Genomic DNA, 25633 nt, shown 5'->3' with positions numbered 1-25633 from the left:
GGAGGGCACGCTGTGGCATTCAAGGAAAGCTGCTCAGAGCCAACCTCTACCCTCACCCCTGCGCCACCAGGAGATGCGGACCCTGAGAAACAATCCCCTTTCCTCAGCAGCCTCCGACCCCTCTGCAGACATGGCTGTCCCAGCTGAAGGACGCCAACCACGAAAAGCCTAAGGCTGACGGAGTCACCTTTTAAAGTGCCTGCTCGAGTGAGTTAACATTCCAGGGGACAAGCCCCTCGTCCCTCCGTGTCTCGGAAAGGACGAATGGGTCAAGCTGATGGCCACGGGGACAGAGGACGCACGCCACTCCTTTCTCTGGTACCGGGCAACAAACTTGGAAAATCTGGTGCTTCTGCCCAAAGTGGGTCAGGCTGGGCGTTCCACCTCTTCAATTCAATGCGCAGCCCAGCGCTCCTGTGAGCCTCGCTCCGGAAACTAATAAACACCCGGCCCTGTCACCACTGACAGAGAAGCTACGGCAATCGGGAGAGAGGAGCCGCATATTTCCGAAGCGCTGCGATGCAGCATACCAGCTCATAAAAGCTGAGGGCTGGAGAGGAGAGGAGAAACTGCCTCGAAAATGAACCCCAAATCTCAATTTCACCATTCTGCACAAAACAACATCACCAGCACGGGCAGGACACAAGGCGAGGCGTCTTCACGGACTCCCTCCCCACCCAGCTGGGGAGAGAGGCTCAGCGCTGTGGCCGTCGGCAGGTTCAAGGACACTGGCTGCGCAGTGAACTGGGGACTTAGCCAGCGCTTCTGACTGGGGAGCTCTTCTCCCCACCGTCAAGAATAGCGTGACTTTCAGCCTGTAAAACACACTGAGATGAAAGTTCCCCTTTTACAAAGTAAGTTTCTAGACAATCCTGGTGGCAGGTGGGCACGTTCCCAAAAATAAATGCTTCCCGCCATTCCCGCCTGCCAGGGCTGCCAGAGCGCCCGGCAGAGGGCATGAGCATGAAGCCGCCAAGTTCAAAGTCCCGACCCGGGGGCCAGCAGCCGTGTGGTTTTGAATCCACCACGTGCAGTGGCTCCCACGGTCTCCAGTCACTCGGGGAGGCCTCGGAGTCACAAGCTGTCCACCAAAATGTGGCACTCTCAGCTCGCCCATGGATTGACAGGTCCAGCCAGGTAACCGGTGAAAATCAACCGGCTCGCTGCACATGCACGAAAAACCACAAGAGCCGGGGCGTTTTACCTTGTCTTAGGGGAGGTGGTGAGCCATTCTTCGTGTTTCTCAAATGTTATCAAATAAGCTGCAATTTCCTGAAACAGAAGAATAAAGAGATAATAACAACAATTAGCTCACGCTGGATCCAGAGAGGCAGGAAAACGGTGTGCCCCCCCCCACCCCAGCTGCTCTCTCCCGCCGCGAGGCTGGAACCCACCTCTGCCGGCAAACACTTGGCCCGACCGCGCTTCTGTGGTTTTGGTTTCTGTGAGCCCCGTCCATTCCACCTGCCTCGCGACGGTGATCAAAGCTCGGGGTTTCAAAAGACGTGGCAGTGGCAAGGACAAAGATATTTATTTCCCCGTGGGCGGAAAACATCAGACGCCATTTCAGGTTCTAAATGTCATTCATTTAAGGAGGGAAAAACCTGTGCCAACAATAGGTGTGCACTCGTGCAAGGTCGTAATTGGAAAGTTCGGTCTGCCTTCCTCTGAAGCTGGACTAATCTTTTGTCATTGTCCCAGGAGACAGTGCATTCTCTCAGCCGGATTCCCAGCCCCCTGAGCCAAATCACACACAGATTAAAATGAACCAATAAAGCCATATTCCAGAGAGGGGGGCAGAGAGAGAGAGAAAGTTAACCTTTTGCACTGCTGATAACTTAATCTACTGAGCTGAGCTCCAGAAAGAAGAGCAATGTCAGCAGAGTTTAAGGCAAAGATGGAGAAAATGTGGGCACCTGAAGGTAAATTAAATATTTATAAACACAACATCGCGGCAGATAGAATTACTGATTTATTAATAATTTCCATGGAAAGCTGGTGGGCGACATCAACATGAGTCACCGCTCCAGCTCAGAGGCATGACACGGCCCATTACCCGCAGCCCCACACAGGCCCGCGCACGAGAAACTGGCAGGACCGTAAGTTAAATTAAGGTCTCAGCAGTGCGCACTTCCCTTGATCTTGGTGACGCCACAGCAGCACGGAGCTGCTGCCCTTCACCATCAGGAGCGCGCGGAGGAGAGGCGCCGGCCTGCAGGCTCGCTGCAGCCAGGGGGCCTGGGAGCAGCCCTCCGCCCAGAGGCCCGTGGCCTTCCTCCATGCCAGCCCCCCGGGGCTTGGGCACGGTGCAGTTGCCACCCGTGACCTGAGAAGCTAAACTCGGCTTTGAAGAAGCAGCAGGGGTTGCCACCTAAAACCAGGTACGCGAAGCAGGTTCGAGTGGAACGTGCCGGCCCCGCCACCCCGTGTGAAGGCCATACAGGCCCCAGTGGAGATCGGCATGTGATGTGACCATGGAAACCAGCTGCTCCCTCGGGGTAGCCGGTGACCAGCAACGCAGAGCCCAGGCCACCCCCGTCTGGACGCGGGACCTGTGGCGAACGCGGGCTTGCCTCATCGAAGGAGCTTCTACCCTTCGTCACAGCTGAAGGGGCTCATGGACCAGCACACTGTTCCCTCGCGTCCCCGGCCTTTCGTGCTCTCTCTCCTCTCCTCAAAAACTCTCTCCCTAAGGTCCCACGAGAGAGCGGCATCGGATGGGCTGCCTGCCCATCCCGCGTGCCCCCACGGCGCCTGGCGCCCTCCACCAGTGGGTCACCGTGTGTCCTAACTGCTTGTTTACTTGGGCGGCACCCCCCGCCGGCCCACGAGCTCCTCGAGGGCAAAGAACACGTCACCACTGATGTATCCCCGGACCCAACAGTGTCCTGATACGTGTCCGTCCGGCAGACGGATGGCTGGTGGGCAGATGGATGGGGGGGGGGGGGAAGAGCAGGCATTCTGGGGATATATGTGCATGTGTAAGTGTGTGTCTGTGCACACATGTGTTCTGCATGTGTTGTATGTCTGGATAAGTTTATCACGGCAGACAGATGAAGCAAGCACTTAAATGCAGCAAAACTACTTTCCCCGGGTGTACGCTGGCCAGGGACTTCCCCGAGTGGCTGTGGGGAGGTGACGTGCCACCGCAGCGAAGCACCCGTGCTCCAGCAGCACACAGAGCGGCACGGCTGCCGGCTCTGCCACCTTCCAGCTGCCAGATGTCCAGCTCATGACTCAGCCGGTTTAGACCTCCGTTTGCTACGACGCTGAGCTACGGAACACCTGGGCAGTTACAAGGAGTGACGGTTCTCAATACACGCACTACATCTAGCAATGCCCACAGCCATATCTGCCATTATCGTCATGACAGGGTCTGCACAGGGTGAGCCGCCCGTCCAGGGGTCTGTGATGAGGTAGCAGGTGCCAGTGGTCCATCAGAAGTTGCCAGCGCAGCTGGACTGACTTACTGTCACGGGTGCCCACCCTCCACCCTCTCCCCCCGTGCCCACAATGAATGGTCACGCCGCAGCGGCTGGTCCAACTGAGCTGCAGCGACCCTCCCATCTGTCCGCGGTGCCCACTGGGCTTCACAGAGCACAGAGGGCAGACAGCGGCTGGAGCCGGGAGTGGCTAACCCTAGCCCATGTGCGTATCAGCCCACCTATCTGAACTTTAGGGGGTTTGGTGTCCGAGAAACTGTGCCAACTAGAACCCCCTGGGTCCATGCCCTTGCCCAGGAGTATGCTGAGAGCTGAGGGAGCCCCCGACGCAGAGGATGGGGACACGGTGCATCCGAGCCACCTCCAGATGGATCACAGTGCCCCGAGGACCCAGACGCCCGAAGGCCTTCAGGAACACCCCTCGGCCAACCCTCACCCCAGCCCAGCAGAAGCCTCCCGCTCCGACTGCCCTGCGCAGAGAAAAGCTTCCTGGGCCACTCACTGCGCTCCGGGTTCACTCTGCAAATGCACACCGAGCACCTGCTGCTGTACGCCGGTCAGGGAACAGGACCACCGCGAAGGCTGCCCTGAAAGGGCTCGCGGTCAAGCAGCGGGGAGACGAGCCACCGTAGCTGCCCAAGGTTAGCCCACTGGCAGGGCCAGCCACACGGTCAGCTCTGGAACCAGAGCCAGAGGGTCATCGCGGTCCACCGGGCCGCTGTGCGAGCAAGCAGAGGCCACAGGAAGTCACACTGACTTAGGGACTGCCTTTGAGCACTCGCTCCCACCCCCAGACTGCAGGGACACCCCCACAGAGAGCCCCCTTGGTAGGGCCCGCCCCACTTCCGAGCAGCCTTTCTGAGCTAAGGAGACAGAACCCCTTGAGCCAGGCTCCGCGCTGCTCGAGTTGGCCAGGCCCTGGTGCTGACCTCGGCCACCGGGGAACGCCACCACGCCCCTGCCCGGCCCCCAGCTGACCCGGGCACGTCTCAGTTGCCCGTCTACTCCCAGACCCACGCCTCCCGGTCCTCCCAGCCCATTTCCTTCGCCCGCACCTCGGGTTGCCTCGTCATCAGGTGGGCGGACCACAGGCTGAACCCTGCCTTCCCGAAGGTTAGGAACAGGCTGGGGAGAGAGGTGTGCGCATGCCCAAGAGCCACACAGAATACTTAGATGCTGGACAGTGTGGAGCCAGGTGAGAACCATCAAAATCCAGAGCAGGAAGGTGAGAAGAGTGCTCTGGGCTGGGAAGGGGTGACCGGGAGATGAAGGACATCACCGCCCGTGGCATCACCACCACCACCGCCCCAACGGCTGACACTGGTGGAGGGACGCCTTAGGCCGACAGTTGTTGCTCTGGGAGCCTGCGGAGGATGACGTCATGGAATCCTCAGCAAAAACTATGAAGCAGGAACCACACCCATTGTACAGGTGGGGAAACTGAGGCCCAAGGTCACAGGGCTGGTCTCTGTAGAACACGAACCAAACGCATACGGAGTGGTCCCAGGGCCCACAGTCCCCACCGCTGCTCTGAATTTCCTGAAGGGCGGCCACGGCGTGTCCGCTCGGAGGCAGGAAGAACTGCAGGCGGGGGCCGTGCTCTCCCCAAGTGGCCGGCAGCCTCCCGCTCCCCGCGGACCTAGGGTCACGTCACCGCCCACCGCCCTTCGGGAGGCCAGGAGGGGCCAGACAGAGCGGCCACGAGCAGAAGCCTCTCCCTCGAGCAGGATCAAGCCTTTTTCTACCCCCCAACTCTTGTCTGATTCATCTCCTCCGGGGAGAGGGAATTCCTTCCACCCGTGAGGCCTTTGCCTAAGGCAGACAAAACAACAGACCAGAAGGGAGGGCTGTGCGAGAGGAAAAGAGGTTCGGAAGAGAAGGGTCGCAGCCCCCTCCTGGCTGTCCCCCCCTCTCCCCAAGCACCCGCAGCCTAGGGCTCCAGAGAAGGCGGTGGGAACACACGTCCGGTCCCTCTCCTTCTCGCCGTGCAGGGCACCGGGGCAGAGAGCAGAGGGCACCGGCCCGAGGCCAGCGTGGCGGTGGCCGACCCCAGGGCCCTCGGTACCCGGCACGTGCGTGATTTTCCCACTTGCTGCCTCTCGGAGTCTGGCCCAGGGAACCCACCGGACACTCCAACAAGGTGAGAGCGTGCCCCAAGGAGTGGAAACAGAGGCTCAAACAGAAATGTGCACACGGAGCCCTGGCTGGCGTAGCTCAGTGCACTGAGTGCAGGCTGTGAGCCAAGCGTCGCAGGTTCGATTCCCAGTCAGGGCACATGCCTGGGTTGCAGGCCATGACCCCCAGTGATCCCACATTGATGTTTCTCTCTCTCTCTCTCTATCTCCCTCCCTTCCCTCTCTAAAAATAGATAAATAAAATCTTTTAAAAATGTGCACAGGAATGTTCTGGAGCTCTCGCCACAACAGCCAATCGTGCACAAAGCCCGAGCGTCCGCCAGCAGGTGGGCGGATAAACAGAATATGGTGGGTTCTTACAACGGAATGCTGTTCATCCAGAAAAGGAATAAAGTCACCATACACGCCCCATGGGTCCACCTTGAAAACAGGATGCTGAGTGAAAGAAGCCAGACGCAGAGACCACACACCGTGCGACTGCATTGCCGTGGCACGTCCAGAACGGGCGACTCCGAAGGGATAAAGGAGATGAGTGGCTGCCGGAGACCGGAGGGACAGGCGTGGGGGTGACGGCTCACAGGGGTGTGGTCTCCTCTGGGGCGATGCAGTGTCAGGAGCTAGACAGAGGTGCAGGTTGCACGACATTGTGAATGTTCTAAATGCCACTGGTGGCAACTCTCGTGTGTGTCTAATTGCAACACGCAGGAAGGAGGGGGTGTGCACAGCCTGCGAGGTGGGGCTCCGAGGCGAAGAGCGTGCCAGCCCTCCCTGCCCCCTGCCTGCAGAGAGGGACCCTGGGCCTGCGGGCTTTGCCCGGCTCCCGGCCCCCTGGGCGCCCCTCCCTTCCCGGATCCCAGGCCCTGCGTCAGTGCTGAGGAGAATAACTGGACTATCAGGATGAAGGAACTCGCCGCAGGTTCCAAAGCAAAGACTGCCCAGCTTGCAGATTTTAAACGTTTAGTTTGTCCTTTGGGTGCCCAACTGGAAATCCACGCCAAGCCCTGATGTCTGTGTGCGGTGGGGACACACTGGAGGAGGCTCCCGGGCCCCCTCAATCTGCTCGGCCCCAGGGGAGCCAGGGGGCCCCTCCCCGAGGCACGGACAAGCCCCAGCTCGCAGGGCAGGACCCCAGGGGCAGGGCGGCTCTGCCCCTGGCACTCGTGCCTCGTCACACGCCGTATCGTCGCTCGTGGCTACCGCCCACAGGCACGCCGACCGCCCACCACCTGGGGCTGGGCCTGTCCGCCCTGGGCTGATGCATTCAGATGGAGGAATGCAAAGCCCCCCAGGGTGAGCCCACTGTGGGCAGGCAAGGCTCGGGGACCCACGTGGAGGCTGCCCCGGGGACCAGCACGTGGGAATGCAACGTTGTGCCACCCTGGCTCTTCGTGGCCTCCTCCACCTCAGCCCCCGCACACTGATTCCACCGACACAGCCTGCTCGATCCTGTTCACGGACCACCTCCTCCAGGAAGTCTTCTCTGACGCCTCACTCCACGGTGACCTCCAGCAGCTTCTGGGCCCTTTGTGCCGCTAGCATCTGTGTGCATGGTGGGTGCTGTCCTCTGTTCTCGGTGTCCAGGGGGGATCCGGGTCTCAGCTCCCGCACCCTGGGGAGCCCCCGTGAGATCCAGTGTGCGGAGATGACTGCGGGCACGGATGGGGGCTGCATGAGGGAGCACAGCGTTCTCGTCCCACGGACGCGGACACTCAGAGCCTGTTTCTGAGGCAACTCTGCTGCCGTGAAGGCCGGAGCCCACCCACATGAAGAGGTGGGCACCCCCATTCAGAAGGCGGCCCCCAGCCAGGCCTGCAGCACCAGCGCAGCGCTGGCCCCTGGGAACGTGACGTGAGCCACAGACGCCAGCCGCAGGAGTGGTTTTAACACCGCCGGAAGCTACGTTAAAAAACAGTTAAGTAGCCCTGGCTGGCGTAGCTCAGTGGATTGAGCGCGGGCTGCGAACCAAAGCATCGCAGGTTTGATTCCCAGTCAGGGCACATGCCTGGGTTGCAGGCCATGGCCCCCAGCAACTGCACATTGATGTTTCTCTTTCTCTCTCTCTCTCTCTCTCTCTCTCTCTCTCTCTTTCTCCCTCCCTTCCCTCTCTAAAAATAAATAAAACCTTTTTTAAAAATTAACTAAAAAGAAGCAAGAGAAATTAATATTTAAAATATATTTTATTTATTAATATATTTTCTACTTTAAACTCATGTATCCAAAATATGATTTCACTCATTAAAAAAGGGGTCACAAGCCATTTTGCATTTCCCCTCACGCCACCTTCCAAACCCTGCCACGTGCTGTCCATGCACGACCCGTCTCAGTCCAGAGCAGCCGTGTTGCGGGTGCTTGACAGACACGTGCGGCAGCCGTGGCGGGCAGGGCGGCCCCGGATGGGAATGACGGCGGAACCTACAGAGCCGCTGTGCCCCGTGCACGCCCGCGGCTGGCGCGGGGTCCCGGTATGAGGGCAGGTGTGCAGCCGCGAAGGCTGCCAGGGATGCAGAGCTGCTGTCCCACGGGTCCGAGTCAGAGCGTGGAGCGGCGTCCTGTCCCCAGTGTGGAGGAGCCCGTGTTTCTCCGGGAGGGGACGTGGGCTTCTCAGAGGGACACAATGCCCCTCCGTCTCTCAGCGCAAGCTGCCGTCACGTCCACTCCCTCTCCGGAAGAAGAGACCCCCCCCCCCGGCGGACACCCCACAGAAACACCCTCCCAGCCCTGGAGCCAGCGGCTCCCTGGCACAGTTTCCCCTGCAGCCGCCCTCAGAGGACAGGAGCCCCCTTCCTGCCATCGGCCTCCATCGGCGCTCCTGGGGCAGCCCGCCCTCGCCCTGTCTTTGGGGCACGGGCCCAACCTCAGGGAGAGGAGGGCCGGTCCCCAGGGGCCCGGAGTCCTTATCAGGACAAATCAAACACACAGAACCACCACAAGCTATGTTTTGTTTCTTATTCTCCTGAGTCCAAGCAGTACAAACGTTTGTGGGCTACATAATCTCAGGTATTTTGCCCCCCAAAATTGGATCTCTCAACCAAGGGATCATTGTGTAAAGTTTGCTTTTTATGAGAGTTCCGTGCAAGGGTTTTATCTGGAAGGGACGAAAGCTGAGCGGGAAAAAAGCCAGGAGCCCCCCAGCAGCCGGCCCGCATCTGCCAGAGCCCCAGGATGCAATTACTTCACTCTCAGACGAGGAGCAAAAATATCTCGTTTCCAACACTCTCAGTTTTCAGGCTCATACTTAATGTCCTCTGGGTATTTCTGGGGTGCCAGATCTCTGGTTATGTACGGTATTAGGGACGTGTGAATGTCATATTAATGACTCCTAACCAACATGTTTACCGTGGGAGCAAGTTTTCCCAGAACTCACCACTCACGGCCCTTGACAAAAATAATTGGCCTTGATCTGAGTGAGTGAGTGGCCATGCGGCACCCCGCTGCCAGCAGCCCCTCTCGCCTGCTTTCTCCCCGCCCCGTGCGTTTAGCTGGTGGGTCTTCTCCTCCGAGGTACATATTCCAACCCTGGGTCCAGCGGTGCAACGCCCCCTCTCCACGTCCCTGTTCCCACCCTTGGACACACTTCTGAGCACCTAGCAGACCAGGACAACACCCTGTCTCTGCAAGATGCTCTGGGTCCCCACCCACAGGTCCAAGCCAATGCCCAAGCCATGCCTTCCAAACGACCAGTTGTTCATCTAAACGAGCGGCGCACAAAACAACGGTCTGTGCGTTGTTGCTGGGGGTAGCAGGGCTGTACTCGGACCCACGTGCCTGGAGCACTTCCCACAGAACACTAAGAAGCAGTTCAGGGTAAACTCCTACCGGCCTGGACGCGTGACACAAGCCCGGCCCAGCTGGCTGGCTGTTCTTCAGACGCAGTAAAGCACTCGCACGACCAACAGACCGCCAATCAGGGCAGACACAAGGAGCCATCAGAAAAACGGAGTTTGGAGTGAGATTCAGGCAAGAGGCAACCCAGTTAGTCTTTCATTCATTTCATCACTCACTCATTCGTTCAATCTTCCAGTGAATTACGGAGCATCCACTATGCGCCAAGCACTGCATGAGGCCCTAACAATACAAAGAGGAGTGAGTGACGGTCCTGGGAAACACAGCTGAGAGGGCCGACAGGATCCAGGGCTAGCGTGTCAACTGCAGAACGGACGACGGGCACTAAATTAGCAGCACGAGGGATGCGCTCGTGCCGAGAAGACCAGCAGAGGCTGCGGCAAGGAGCTGACACTTCCACTGGGTCTTGAGCACTGAGTAGGAGGCTGCCAGGCTGACGCACAGGGCATCGGGGAAGGAAACGGCGCCGCAAAAGCAGGAACGTGGGAGAAGCAAACGTGTTTGGGGAGCTCTGAGTCGCGTGAAGCGGCTGGAGTCTGCTGGGCGGGGGAGCGACAGGATGCGGAGCCGGAAAGGGCAGGGATTAAAGTGCGAGGGGAGGGGGCCCGCACCACAGGAGCCGGGGGTCCTGTAAAGCTCTGAAGCACAGGGGAGACACACAAGCACTGTGCTGGGGGCCCCTGGTGGAGGGGAGACCACGATGGGACACTAGGGTTACAGCCCAGGAGAGAGACGATGACACCTGGACTAGAACAATGAAAACGAATTGAAAGTGGAATTTTTTTCACAAGTGAAACAAACGGGCTTGCAAAGCGACGGGCTGCATAAACCGCAGGGCAGCGAGGAAGTGAGAGCACCTCCAAGGCGAAGGAAGCCCAGGGCAATCCGCCCAGAGCGGCGCCGGCTGGGTGCGCACGGTGCCCGCCCCCATTCGGGTTGCCTGTCAATATGTGAAGACTGGGAGGGGGAAATTCCGAGCTTCTCCTGAAAAGCGAGGTCTGGCACCTCGGGGCCCACACCCCTGCAGGGCACGCACTGGCTGGAACTGTGGAGCAGCCGCCCCTTTGGGTGGCACACGCCCCCAGGCGGCCGCCTTCCCCACCGGGCTGGCTGGCTTCCCTCGCCTCACCTGCCCGGACGGCGCAGGCGCGTGACCCTGGGGCTCCCACTCCGGCGTCTCCGGATTGGAGACTGAGTGCACTGCAGGACCCCAGCGATCCAGGCTGTCCAGAAACACCCACGTTTGGAGCAACAGGCTGCAGCAGAGCGACATGTGACCAGGGAGGGCCCTCGCTGCCCCTGCATAAAACGCCATTTGCTGATGGAGCTGTTCTCAGGACTGCCCAACTCCTATTCCAGAGGTGTGCCCGTTGCCAATTTACCATCTTTTCGTGCTAACCTCACCCTTCTGTGTCCTGCTTTGTGGCCCGGAGGCCGGGCCCTGGAAACATTTCTCTGGAACCGCTCAGCAGACTGGGAAGCCTCATCAACAGAGCAACGAAGGGACCCCGCAAGGCGACAGCGGCAAGAGGACACCTCCCTCCTGGTCTCCATCCTCTGTCATCTCTATCGTCACCACTGTTATTTACAGCGGGTGCCCAGGGGCCGTGGAGATGGGCTCCAGGATCCTCAGGGTGCACTCCCTTGGGCCCACGCTCAAGCAACACCGAGCCCCTGCCTCAGATGCCCTGCTCCTGGGCCCCGTGGCGGCCAGCGCCCTGCAGCGGTCTGAATGCCAGCCTGCGGGGCGCGGGTACTATTCTGGTCCCTAGGTTATTGGTTGTCCACTCTCCCACAACCTAGAAGAGCGGTGTTCTTAGAAATTCCTTTCACTCCTATTAGTGGCCAACCGCCGTTTACCAGTTAACAACTCCTCGTGTTAAGTGTTCTCTGTTCAAACATCCAGAGGGGTCTCTGTGACCTGTCTGGGCCCTGACTGATACAAGGGTCGGCCACAGCCCTGAGGATACTTGACATCCTAGAAAACACGCTAAGAAGTACAGGGAGGGGACGGAAAGACCAGGGGAAGAACAAGGGAAATATCCAAACGACGCCAGGGAGGAGCCCCGGCAAGTCTCCTCGACGCCAGCCACGCAGCGGTGTGACGGGTGTTGGAACGGTGTGCGTCCTACGCTTTAATCTGTGAGAAGAAATAACCTGCCTACTTGGGGAGATAAAAAGCATTTCTTGTCGAGTGGGAAAAAAAAAGGGTTACTCCATCTCTCTTCAGCTGCACGACACGGGGTAAGGCATTGCCCTCTCCTCCCCCTGGAACAGGGGGTGACACACATGTCGCACGAGGTGACGTGTGCAGACTCCTGGCCCACAGAGGTCACTGGGTTAAAACTTTTTTTTTAAACTGAATTGCTTGCATATTTTTCTTTTAAAGATTTTATTTATTTATTTTTAGAGAGAGAAGGGAGGAAGAGAGAGAGAGAGAAAGAGAGAAACATCAATGTGCCGTTGCTGGGGGTCATGACCTGCAACCCAGGCATGTACCCTGACTGGGAATCGAACCTGCGACACTTTGGTTCACAGCCTCCAATCAATAAACTGAGCTATGCCAGCCAGGGCTGGATAAAACTTTTTTTTAATCAGCTCCACTGAGGGACAATTTGCATACAGTGAAATACAACTCACTTCGAAAGCACGGCTTGATGTAGGTAAACACACCAACCCACCGTGTCTCTACTGCCACACCCAGACGGGGGCGTCCCCAGTAGCACGAGGAGGGCCTTCGTGCCCCTGAGCTGCCCGGCAGCCTCCAGCCACCGCGGATCTGCCTCTGTCACGGAGGGCTCGTTTAGCCTGTTCTAGAGTGTCACACGAAGGAAATCTTACGGTAGGTACTCTCTTGGGGTCTGCTTCATTCAAAGTCAAGTTTCTAGCCCTGGCTGGTGTAGCTCAGGGGACTGAGCTCGGGCTGCGAACCAAAGCATCGCAGGTTCGACTCCCAGTCAGGGCACATGCCTGGGTTGCAAGCCACGGCCCCCAGCAACCACACATTGATGTTTCTCTCTCTCTCTCTTGCTCCCTCCCTTCCCTCTCTAAAAAAAACATGAGTAAATAACATCTTAAAAAAAAAGTCAAGTTTCTGAGATGGACCCGTGCTGCCGTGTGAATCACTAGTAGCCCATTCCTCCCCACTGAAGAGAATCATTCCACTGATGGGCACGTCGTAACTGGTTTACCCGTTTGAATGTTGAGTAGCATCTGTGTCGTTTCCAGTTGGGGGGCTGTTACAAATGAACTGCGATTAACACTCATTCACACGTCTTTCTGTGGACCTACGTTTTCACTTTTCTCTGGTGAAAATTCAGGCATGGGACTTCCTGGTCATGTGCTAAGCGTGTGCTTGACTTTGCGTGAAACTGCCGAAGTGTTCTCCCGGGTGTCCGTGCTGCTTTACAGTTCCACCCGGAATGTGCGTGAATTCAAGTGGCTCCACCTCGCCAACGCTCCGCGTCGGTCTTTGCCAACACTTGGCACTGCTGGTCTTTTCCGTTTTAGCCATTTTAGCGGGTGTGCCGTTAACTCACTGAAGTTTTCATTGGCTTCCCTTTAATGACTGAAAATATGTAACAGTTTTCATGTGTTTATTGACCATGAGATATCCTCTTCTGTGACATCTGTCTTAATCGTTGCCTAATTTTTAACTGGGCTCCCTGTACTGTTCTTGTTAAATTATAGTCGTTCTCTTCATATTCTGGATGTGAGTCCTTCATCAGGCTTGTGCACCATTTTCTTCCAGTCTCTGGCTGGCTGGATCATTTTCTTCAAGTCAAATTTCAAAGAGCGGAAGTTTTCCATTTTGCTTACGTCCAGTTTATCATTTTCTCTCTTCCTCCCCAGTTTCAGAAATCTCTGTCTACTCCAAGTTCTGTGCTTTGTACTCAGGATGTTTAGACTGTTTGCATTTAGTGCAATTACTGATGGGGTCAAGTCTGGACTGACCATCACGCCATTTGTGCCATTTGTTCTTCGTCCCCTTTTCCTCTTTTTTTTTTTTTGCCTTCAGCTGGAATAAATGATTTATTTTTAGCGTTCCATTTTAACTCCACTGTTGGCTCAGTACGTTTGCCTCTGTTTATTTGTGACTGCTCTAGGATTTACACTAGGCTCCTTTAACCTAAAAGGATGTACCTTCTAATAATATCATACCACTTCACACATATCGTTGGGGCGGAAAGGGTACTTTCGCGTTGCCCCCTCCATCATTCCTACTACTGCTCGTTGTCATGCATTTTACTTCTAGATATGGTATAGACCCCGATGCAGTGATGTAAGCGATTGATTGCCTCTGAAACAAATTAACAACGAAGGCGATATGTTTGCCTGCAGATTTACCATTCTCAGCACCCCCTTGCAGTTTGGTGCAGTTCGGTACAGCTCCAGGGTCCCCCTGGTGCCACTCTTCTTCACGTGAAACTTCCTTTAACACTCCCTACAGCGCGGGTCCCCGAGCAGCGAAGCCTCTGACGTGTGCATGTGTTGATGTGTGTGCCTGTCTGGTTAATGAAAACATCTTTCTCCACTTTAACTTTTTAAGGCAATTTCACCGCATATCGAATTCAAAGCTGACTGGTTTTTCTCTTCTCTGCACTTAAAAGTTTCATTCCATCGTCTTCTGGCTTGCATCACTTTCACCAGAAATCTGCAAAACTTCTTACCATTGTTATCTTCGATGAGTCCCTTTCCCCCTCTGCTTGATTTTAAGGTTTTCTCTTAATCGCTGATTTGATGTAACTTGATTACGGCATGCCTTGCTGTGGTTTTCTTCGTATTTATCTTGCTTGGGGTGTGTTGAGCTTCGGGAATCACTGGGTTTACATTTCTCGTCACATTTGCAACACTGTCGGCCATTATATCTCTAACTACGGAGTGTCAGGCTTTGCTCAGGCAGGCATCTGTGCCACGCGTGGATTAACCTGATCCTCTCAAGACATTTCTAATCTCTATGAAGGTGGGTCAAAGCCCCACTGCTACCCCTTCTCCATCTGTACTGAGTGTCCCATGTGTTTGAGGGGGACTCTGCAGTCTGGCTGGTCAGAGTCTGAAGACCTCTCGGTCCTGTGTGAGCTCTGGGAATTCTTCCCCTGACAGCCCTTAGATGCTTTTAGCCCAGCCCTGTGGAGGGTCACCTTACACTTCAGCAGCTTAGGAGCCAACAGAACTCTCCAGGAGGCCTGGGCAGATTTCTGGAGCACTTTCTCTACAAGGCCCTGCCTTCTCTGATCCTCTGCCTTCTGAATCCTGGCCATCTCAACCTCCCCAGACTCTGATGTCTGTGTCCTGAATCAGCAAGATGACTGTACCCTGCATGGGGTGCGCCCCCCTGACACCACAGTTCTGAAATGCCAGCAAGCCAAAATACAGAAGAGCGACTTCAGGACCCACAGTCTCCTCCTCGGAACCGCAGTCCTACCCTGACTGCTGCGTAACATCTGAAAATGTTTATTTCGCATATTTTGTCCGGTTTTATAACCGCTGATGGCAAGAGGACAAATCTGGTTCCAGTTAATCTATCGGAACAGTGGCAAAAGTCTTGCCATGAATTTTGAGATTCCTACTTTATTCTTTGAGAGGTCTGCAATCTTTGATAAGCTAGCCTGAGGCAACAGGATTAAAACTTTGCGGGTGCCCCTGTGGCCTCAGAGAGAGGCTACCACGAAGCCCATGGGGATCCGGGCTTTCTCAAGAGAGGGTGGGCAGGGAGAGACTGTCCGGGGACAACTGGACACCGATTCTGCTCTAATGCCACCTGCCCTTCACCTCCACCCCGGCCGGATAAAGACGTACACGTGCTGATCCGACACATCCAGTGCAAGAGTCAGAAGAGCCTCAGCAAGCCCAGGTTGCTGTTTAAGCCCTTCCAGGTTGTTATAAACCTGAATATAAAACAGACGCAGCGTTGCAAGCACTTGGCTTCCTTTTCAAGCTTGGCAGGATTTTATCTGCACAGAAAGTGTCACTGACAGCTATACACTGCCAACTCCCATTAAGAACCGGGGACAAGGGACAAGCTATATAAAAATATCCTGCACCCACTTGGTCTTTGTGTAGCCACCACCCTTTGAGGTAAAATCTGAATTCCTGGCTAAACAAATCGGAAACTTATATGAGAGCGTGTGTGTGTTTGTTCTCTTCCCAGCAATAAATAACCCCTCCCACAATGCTAAAAATCGCCACCTCTGCTCTAATGCATCACTGAGTAGAGCCCTTCACAAGTGGGCCTTAATCACTGTAAAAGGTCAGAACAGGCTCTGGACGGAGCCAACAGGGCCCTGGAGCCTCCAGAGACCGCGTACAGGTGGGCAGTATGCCTTGCCCCAGGCCCCTCCTGCCTCCAACTAAAGTAGAGGCACCTGGCTCTGAATAGCTAGATTTCCTTGCAGAACAAACCCAAACACTGGTCCTGGCCCCTCCCCCTCCCCCACACATAACAAAACTAATAAAAACAGAAGCAAGCAATCTTAAAATTAGCACATCCAAGATGCAAGCAGAAACCATTGATCAAAACCTCCTATCTTCCTTCACAGCCGACAGTCCTGGAACAACCCTAACACCCCATCGTGGGATCCCATTATCTGCAGAGGAAACTCGTGACAGAGGAGAGCCACGAACAGAGGGGCGCAGGAGGCCGGCAAAGGGGGGGCTCCTCAGCTCCCACAGAGGGGCTTCAGCCCTCCAGCGGAGGGGGCACGAGAAATGCAGCTGGGGGCGGTGCCTCCCACCGGTCACAGCACTGTGGGCAGGATTGAGGGCGGGTGCAGCGGGGAAGGGAGGCTCCAGAGCCGCTTGGCTCCATCTGTGCCAAAGCAGAACAGAAGCTGATCTCACGTCGGAAGAAAACAGAGTCGACAGATACCTTTCCTGCAGTTCCAGAACTGCCTGAATTCGGAAAACACGGGGGTTGCCGCTAAAGTAGGCAGCAAGTAAGATTAATTAGCAAATGCCTCGAATCCTTAATTCGCACTTCAAACAAACAAGTTAATTGTGGAGCTAACAGAGTGTGACTTGATTATAGGCCACTGGTGGCCATTAGTAGATGAAAGGTGTTTGGGTTTCATAACCCGCCTTCACAGGAGAAGTTCAGCTTAGTCACCATCTTCATCTGCCAGCACCTGTGATCATGAGTCCCACGTGGCAAGCAAGCACCCCAGCTTTGAGCTTTTGCAATCCAAGAGTAAACACAAGGAGAACTCATGAATTTTCTAGAGGTAATCGTTCCACCTCTGCTTTGAAGAGCAGTTGCGTCTGCTCTCGGGAGACCTCAGCACATGTGGGAGCACAGCCTTCCCGGCTGACGCGCCACGCAGAGGCCCACTGCCACGCTGCTCCGCGGGAAGCCCCTGGGGAAAGCAGAACGGGGCTGGGCGGGCTGCCGCTCCACCACGCACAGGCCCTGTTCTCAAGGACACGAGCCCGGGTGCAGCCGAGGTCTTAATAAAAGGACGAATAGGAGATGCTTCCAAAAATGGCTGCGGAGGAGCCCATCTATGCCGGTCTTCCCTTTGACCCCGTGGGCCCCATCCTCAGATGGGTCTCAGATGGCTTTAAACGCAAAAAGGAGCTCTGCCTCTTTTCTTCCTTCTCGGGAATGTCAGGCAGGAAGGTGAGCACAAGGAGCCACAAGCATCACCTCGTGTCACCTGAGGAGCAGCATGGGCTGCAGAGCACAGACGCGGTCTGCTGAATACACCCTCCCGAGAGCCTTGTGATGTGCTGGTGCACGCAACGCCCCAGTGTTCATGGGAGGGAGCCTGCTTTCAAAGCGCCCTCGCAGGCAACAGCAACAGGACTGAACTGGTCTTTTCTCCCGTGGGGGAAAGAAAGAGACTCCGATAAAGGGGGCCCTCCCTATCCAACGTGGAGACGGTCCACAGAGTCAGTCCCGGGGACCCACAGCCAGCCGCAGCCCCAAGGGAGCAGCCGCAAGCAGCGTGTTGGTCCTCACCTGTGGAGCTCCCTCCCGTTCCTGGCAGATCTGGGTCAAGCATCAGGGGAACAAAAGCCATGGACAAGACCTGGGCCTTCTTCTCTGGAAGACCAGGCGCCCAAGCTGCACACTGACATGAGACTCGGACGCCACCGACATCCCACAGAAGCTGCAGGAGTCAGGATGACAAGGAAGCCAACATGTGACAGTGGGGGATGAACGGCAGGAGCGGGACCGCTGTCCTTGGTCCTGAACTCGCTTCGTGCTCCAGAGTGGCTATTTCTTTTTGTTTTTTATTGATTATGCTATTACAGTTGTCCCATTTTCCCCCCTTCACTCTCCTCCACCCTGTACACCATCTCCCACCCACATTCCCCCATTAGTTCATGTCCATGTGTCATACTTATAAATAAGTTCTTTAGCTTCTACATTTCCCATACTATTCTTACCCTCCCCCCTGTCTATTTTCTACCTACCATCTATGCTACTTATTCTCTGTACCTTTCCCCCTCTCTCCTCCTCCCACTCCCCTGTTGCTAACCCTCCATGTAATCTCCATTTCTGTGGTTCCTTTCCTGTTCTAGTTGTTCGCTTATTTTCTTTTGGTTTTGCTTTAGGTGTGGTTGTTCATGATTATGAGTTTGCTGTCCGTCTACTATACATGCTTTTTTTTTATCTTCTTTCCAGAGTGGCTATTTCTTACTGCACGTTACCAGTGAGTCCTGAAACCGGTCTAGGGTGGAGATTGTTGTTGCTTATTTTTTAATGAAATTGAAGAGAATGGAGTGAAGTGGCAAGTGATGCAGTGCGCGGCAGGTAGTGATGTTTCTTGAAACTTCCGTTCAGATATTTCACCGTAAGTACGTGTATCACACATACGTGCAAGGGCTCCCTCACCCTTCGGTCCTCACGCTCAATGAAGAGCTTTAACCCGGTGCTGAAGGGGTTAACTGTACACTAGGAATAATGGCTGTTCCTATGTCAGAGTCAGTAATGAGGATTAAATGAATTAATTTATGTAAAGTACTTAAAACAGAGGCTGGCTGAACTAACGAGGAAAATGGGGACAGACTCACACATGCAGAGCAGGGTGACGGCTAGTGGGGGTGGGGAGGTGAGGGGGTGCAGGGACGGAGCAAAGAGGAAAAAGGGCTCGTGGACACGGACAGCAGTGTGGTGATTGCCGGGGGCAGGCAGTATAAGGGACTGAAAGGTAATGTAAAAAAATACAACGAAGTTTTTTAAATAAAATAAAATAAAACAAACAGAGCCTGGAACTCAGTAAATGCTATCCAAGGGCTAACTACTATTAATATTTTACTCTGATGCAAGTTTAGATGACAAAGATTCCGTGTTACACAGCCATTTAGAAAACTGTAAGAACTGAATGCTTATCCTACAACACTGAGGAGGAAAACCAAGAAACAAAGCAACAGTGTATAATCTAGAATAGGTTTCAAATATGTAAACAGCATCACAGCCTCAACTACGTAATTAAAGAGTTCCCAAAATCCTGGCAGAAATTTTACTAAAATGTCAACAGCACTTGGATTGGGGTGTGAAGCCTCAGATAAAGTTCTCTTTCATACATTTTCTTCAACTTCCCGTTTCCCCTACAATTACTGTGTTTCTATCACCAGAAGAGAAAAACCTATACTTCAAAGACCCAAACTCCAAGTCGGAGTGGCTTTCATCTTGAGATGAGCCGTCCTGCGGAGCAGGCGATAAAGCCCATCGTGGGGACGCAGGGACTCGGGGACGCGGGGACGGGGGAAACAGGATATTCCGTTCGCACGGTCACCCAGACGAGCCGCGCACGGCGCTGGAACACGGCGTTTCTGACCTTCTGATCCTTCTGTGACCCTTCATGACCACGGAAATGGGAATCTTACCAAAACTTTTGACTTACTTCTGACCGCAGGGGGGCAGAGTAACAGGGATGACCTTCCACAACCCAGGGCCCGGACTCCCCAGCTCAGGGCCTCCTGCCCACACCTCGACCACGGAGGGCCAGTTACAGTGCCGGCAAATGCCGAGTCCCCGTTTCCAATGACATCTCCGGGAGTCGTCCCAATAAACTCCGTGACGTAAGTGGAGTCATCGTCCTATTTGATAAGATCAGAAAACTGAAAATGTTTAAGTTAAATGATCTTATCATTCCACGTTTAGGCTCCGCTTCAGAGTAAACCTCCTTTAAAGAGTGCCTAGGCTCGGACCCTGGCTGGCAATGCTCAGTGGATTGAGCACGGGCTGCAAACCAAAGTATTGCAAGTTCGATTCCCAGTCAGGGCACATGCCTGGGTTGCAGGCCACGGACCCCAGGAACCACACATTGATGTTTATCTCTCTCTCTTTCTCCCTCCCTTCCTTCTCTAAAAATAAATAAATATTTTTTTAAAAAAATAAAAGAGTGCCTAGGCTCGCTTCCTCCAACTTCTCTCGCCCTTCATTAAGCCCATTCCCATCAGGTCTTCCCCGCCCCCCCGCACTGTTCACTCCATCAAGACAACTCTTTTGCTGAGGTCACCAACGCTTCCCCATTGCCAAAGCCAATGATAAGACCCAGTCCTGACCTCACTCACCCCATCAGCATTGTCTAGTAACCCTCCCTCCTTGCTGAGACACTCTCTTCACTCAGCCACCACAATGGCCCCCTCCCCCCGTGCCACTGGCTGTTCCGCCACTCACCCACTCCCCCTCGCCCCCCGAGTGCTGCCCCCTCTGCAGCGGTCTGTGCCGAGCCCGGCCGGACCCCTTCTCTGTGTCCACCTGCTCCCGACGACGTCTCACCGGGAACCACGGCTCTGAACACCGTCTCCACACCAACTGCCCCCAAACTGGCACCCCCACGTTGACCTCTCCCCTGAACCCCAGGCCCACATATCCGCCTGGATACTAATAACTCGCCCAGGTACCTGCCAGGCCCTGTGAACTGCACCTCTCACAGGTGAACACGCGCTCAGACACCACCCCCATCTCAGCAGATGACGGCCTCCCCCACCCACCCCCAGGGGCTCCGGCCCGACACCTGAGAGTCCCTGCTGTGGTCTCCCCTACTTCTCGTGCATCTCATGTTCTATTCTCGAGCAAATCCTGTCACTGCACCTGCAAACTGTGTCCAAAATCCAACCCTGCTCCTCCTTCCTCGCTGTCCCCTTGCTCAAGCCACCAGCCCCTCCCACCTGGAGGACCCCATGGTCTTATCTACCTGCTCACAACCTTGCTCCCCCCTCACCGGCAAGGGCGAGCCTTCCAGAAGGCTCCCACCTCACTCAAACCAGAGTGCGGCCATCCGACCCTGCGTGTCCCACTGCACTGCAGCCCTGACCCATTGTCCCCTGCCCCTGCCGTGCTGCACCCCAAGCAGCCCCGCCTGCTGCTGTCCGGACCTTCCCACCTGCATTCCCCATGCCCGGAAGACGCGCTTCTCCCAGAATTCCCCTGAGTTCACTTTCTCACTTCCTCTGGGCCCGGCCCAAGTGTCCCCGATCAGCGAGGCGTTTCCCGGATCACTGTACAAAAGGGGCAGAAAAGTCCCTTTCACCCCCTGCCCTCCACACCCACGGTGTGTTTCTCCACGGTGTGCGCTCCCACAGGACACTCGGCAGCCCACCTGACAGACTGGCGTGCCGCGTCTGGTGGGCCCTCTCTGGTCCTTACCACCGCCACCCCCCACCCCCCACCCCCGGGAAACAGGGGTTTTCTCCATCCCCATCACTGCTGTATCCCCAGCCCCTAGCGCTTCACCGAGATTCAATAAATACTTATCGAACGAGCAAAAATAGAAACAAAGAAACCCATTCAAGGCCATCTGGCTGATACATTCTGGTGGCACATTTCAGGCCCAGACCTTGTGTCTCAGAGCCCACACCCCTCCCGCCGACATTCTCGGCTTCTGCTTGTCAAGACTTGTCTCCCGACGACCTTGCAGAGTCAGAAACATCCAACCGGCTCGCAGCAGGGTGGAAGCTGCTGCAAACCCCCGCGCAGCTAACGGGACCCAACATTTTAAAACGAGAGGTTTGCGCCGGGAAACGGAAGGCATCTGGGCAGGACGCTGATACCGCGTATCCTTTTTAGCACAGCTTGGACGAGTTCAGGGTGGAGGGAAGGGGGGCAGGTTGCTGAGCTCCGTTTTGAAAGACTGCACCCAAAGCCCCTGCGAGCACGCGATCAGGATTTGCCCTTGGCCTTGAGAAGGTTCGGGAGACACAACACCGGAGGGCCGGCATGGACGGGCCCGTCTTCACCACTGGGGAGCCGGCTCCGAACCCCAACTCCGCCGACAGAGCTCCCGGCCTCGGCCACCTCCCGCACACACGCCGGGGACAGCCGCCTCCGTCCTCTCCACTCTCCGCGGCCAGGAGGCCCTGGGCAGCAGGGAGCGGACACCTTCACACGTCCAGGCCCACGTCCACTGCTTTCATCGGCCTCAGGCATTTTCTGCTTTCAGAGCCTCCCTCACTTAGTGGGTTTAAAAAGTCGTCTCCACTTGATCCAATGGGAGCCCAGAGAATAGATAAGATAGTAAGACTAATCTATAGCATTTGTGTTTAATGGTTAGATATTAATTGGCTTTTTAAGTGTGTAAACCGGTTCATTTTCGGTCTCTGTAATCTGTTCATTCTCATTAATGAAGGAGCAATACTCATCAACAGCTCTGCCCTACGCATCACCTTGTAAAACTATAGTCCATTTATTTAAAAAAATAAAATAGATTTATCACAATTTGAAATACAGAAAGTCATTAAAATAATAATTAAAAACACAACTACAAGCACAATAAAAGTTCCATGATAATAAACTACGTTTTAATGTATATTAATTTCCCTAATGATTTACTCCATACATCTTCCAGGGTCAAATCAATGTCTGCACCAAAAAAAAAAAAAAAAATTTTTTTTTCAATTAAATTCTATTCACTGTATCTTTCAAGTGAGTCTATTGTTTGCTCTTGTTTCCTATCAGGCCATTTGTCAGTTGTCCTGGCCCGAGATTACAAATAGAGGGGACGCGGCCCCATCAAGGTCAGGAGCAACGTGCATCCAAACCCTGCCCAATCCCACTGCCCCCTCTCTGGTTCATTTGTCACCGGTGACCTTGTTGGAGGGGGGGACCAGCCGGGAGGCACTATCCGCTCAGCCTCCCGAGCCAGCAGGGGTGGGGGGCCTGCGGGCCCTCACGGACACGCTGGCCGGCACATGCGCACCCCTGCAGAGCCGGCAGGGGCCCACTGGGGGGGCAAGTCCATCAAGAGCAGGTCAAGCTGCTTCTGCCGGAGGGGCAGACTGGCGCTCAGACGGCCCCTCTTTGAACTTGCCCTTGCTCAGAAACAGTCCTCCGCTTCTGCAGGGCCCGGCGGGGGTGCTCCCAGCCCTGCGCACCAAAGCAAGTTACTTCTCAAGTCTTTACCTGGACTCGGCGATCTTTGTGGAAATCAAACACACGGAGACGTTTTCTCTCCTGGGAAAAAACTGGCTGCTACTGACAACTTGATGAGCTGGAGGGGTGGCTGGTGGAAGCAACTGGGGCGGACCCTCCCCCCTGTCCCCTCCCTGCCACCCACAGAGCACAGCACTGCCCAGCGAGGCACCTTGAGCCAGCGTGAAGACCTTCCTGGTCCAGGCCAGGGTCTGAGCTGACCACCCCCCCGCTGTCACCACTAGGGGTCGCTATGCACACCTTCAGCTCAGGGGTAAGGCCAGGCTCTCACAGGCACTTGTCTCCCAAAGCCCGGGGGTGAGGGGATTCAGAATCCGGAAAGGGAACAGGTAACCCCAGAGTGCCACTCTGTAGCAAAGGACGGCTGACAGTGACCACCGGCGACACCAGCAGCATCACACCCACTGCTTAAGTGATGAAAAACAAGTTGCTGGGTGAAAAATTATCTCCTTCAGGACCCGGCATGAATTCACGATGAAACTCGGATAAAGGGGAAGTGACTGGTGACTGTTAGGACCCAAGCTCTCGCCCGGAAGTCTAGAAAATCTGGGACCACACATGCACCCCCTTTCTGGCCCCTTCCAGGCTGTGACATGAGGGCCCGTGGGGCCTCCTGGGCCACCCCTCTGCCCTGAGCTGGTCCCCCTGCCCTGAACTGGTCCCCCTCTGCCCTGAGCTGCCCGCCCCTGCCCTGAGCTGGGCCCCCTCTGCCCTGAGCTGGTCCCCCTGCCCTGAGCTGCCCTGGCCGGTTTCCCTGTCTGACGATGGAGGGAGGGAGGACTACTGGCAGCCCCTGAGGCTTTTACACCCGGGAGCTGGCGGCCTCCGACCCTTCCAGACCCAGCGTCTTCCCTCCCCCAGCGAACAAAGGGCGCTTCCTTCCGAGCCTCCTTCCGAGCCCCCTCTCCGGGGCCCCAGGCTGGGGGTGGGGGGGAGGGGTGGCTGGGGAGAGGGGAAGGAGCAAAGCAGCAGAGCTTCTATTAACCAACAGCCTCCTGCTGGGGCCGGCTCTACAAGTCTTGGCTGCACAATGCTTTTTTAAAAATATGGGTGCAATTTCGGCCTGTGGTTAATGCTGTTTAATTCTACTCTGTGCTGTGTCATACTTTCCCAAGCTGGGCCAAGGGAGAGTGAGCCCGAGGTCTCAGCTCCAGAGCCGGCTGGCCCAGCACATCCGCCTGGGTGGGCCCGCGCCCAGGGCCACAGCCACAGCGCAGCGCTGCCACCCCAGCGCCCCCGCCCACCCTGCAAAGGGGCCCAGAACAGCCCCCGGCACAGAGATCCAGCCTGTCGGCTGCCGCGTGATCCAACTCGTTCATTGATTCCTCCAACGGCCACTGAACCGCCTCCCCGCTCTGTGCCAGGCAGCCTGAATCCAGCTCTTGGTTTGAAAAGTGCCATCGCTGTGGTCCTGGAGGGAGGCGGTGCGGCTCTAGAAAGGAAACTGCAGGTTCTAGTCCTGATGCCCCTGCTTGTCAACTGTGCAGCCCTGGGCGAGTCACTCAGCAGCTCCGAGTGCGCTGCTCAGCGCGTGAGGCCAGAGAGCCCTGCACACGGGGCGCGGCCGCAGCGGGTGGCCACTGGGCACGTGGCTGCTGGTTCCCAGCCAGTGGGAGTCTCCCCCCGTTGCTCTGCGTCACAGGGACCACCGTGAAATACAGATGTTACATGAAAGGGGGCACCAGGGGCCTAGTGAGGGCCAGAGTGAGGCCCTGAGAGCGGCGAACATCCAGACCCAGCTGCCACTCCACGCCTCCCACTGTCCCCGTGACACAGGAGGGTCCCCAACAGGGGAGGGTCCCCAACAGAGGAGGGTCCCGTGACAAAGGAGGGTCCCCGTGACGGAAGAGGGTCCCCAACAGAGGAGGGTCCCTGTGACAGAGGAGGGTCCCCGTGATGGGGGAGGGTCTGTGACGGACAGGGGTGCAGGCAGCTCATCAGGAGCTGTGGGCCTAGATTGGGCCGGTATCCTGTGGCCATGAATTTTTCTGAATGCCAATGAAGTCCCTTTTATTTTATTACTCCAGATTATTTATAAACGGGTTTTCCGATAAAAATGGCTCAGGACACATGATGAATGTTCCCTGGCACCTCGTGCGGCGGGGCCCGTTCCTCCGGCCGCCGGCACCTGGCCCCGCAGCGCGTGCCTCGCCCAGCCCACCCTCCCCTTGGGCCGCCGACTGGCCTCGGACACTTTCTCAGAAGCCCGCGGAGAGCCACCAGATTTAAACTCCTGTTCCAAAAACTCAGACTCAGCCCACTGAGCACGTACTGATACCCTGCCGCACGCGGGCCGTCGGGCTGGCCGGGAGCTGGGCCGGGAACAGGGACGGAACAGAAGCACCGGTCTCCCCGGGCGCCCGGCAGCTCAGGAGGGAACACACCTGTGCACGACACGGGGCGCCACGCAAGGAAGCTCACGCGGGGCTAAAGCGAGGGCAGGTGTTGGCAGGATGGGCAGAGAAAGCGTCTGTCGACAGAGATCATTCTGGCTGCAAAACCACAGAGAATCCGACCCAAACCTCAGACAAGAAGGGAAATGTATGGCCTCATGTGCCCGGGGCCTGGAGGCGGGGCAGGCGGCAGCCACACCGTCCGGGACCTGGGTGCGCCCCTCCAGCTGGGCCGGCCTCTGGCCTGGGCTGCGCTGCAAGGCTGCAGGGGAGCAGTGCACCCCGATGCAAGGCTGCAGGGGAGCACTGCACCCCGCCAGCCCGTCACCGCAGCTCCCCACTCCCGCAGACGGCACTCCCACACCCCTCTGCAAAAGCTGGGCAACACCCCCAGGAGCTCCCACGCAGCTCACTGGCGGTCACTGAGTCACGAGCGCC

At 56.1% G+C, this 25633-nt stretch overlaps 1 protein-coding gene across 1 annotated transcript in view; it reads right to left on the bottom strand.

Moving 5' to 3' along the window:
• Nucleotides 1-25633, bottom strand: part of CAMTA1 (calmodulin binding transcription activator 1) — a 735454-nt gene that overhangs the window by 477140 nt on the left and 232681 nt on the right. The window contains 1 exon segment of the mRNA XM_036025251.1: nt 1205-1272. Within this exon segment, the coding sequence (XP_035881144.1) occupies nt 1205-1272 (68 nt within the window).

This window comes from Phyllostomus discolor, chromosome 5, assembly GCF_004126475.2.
Source record: "Phyllostomus discolor isolate MPI-MPIP mPhyDis1 chromosome 5, mPhyDis1.pri.v3, whole genome shotgun sequence".
Taxonomy (NCBI): domain Eukaryota; kingdom Metazoa; phylum Chordata; class Mammalia; order Chiroptera; family Phyllostomidae; genus Phyllostomus; species Phyllostomus discolor.
This window is presented reverse-complemented; position numbering and strand designations above follow the sequence as displayed.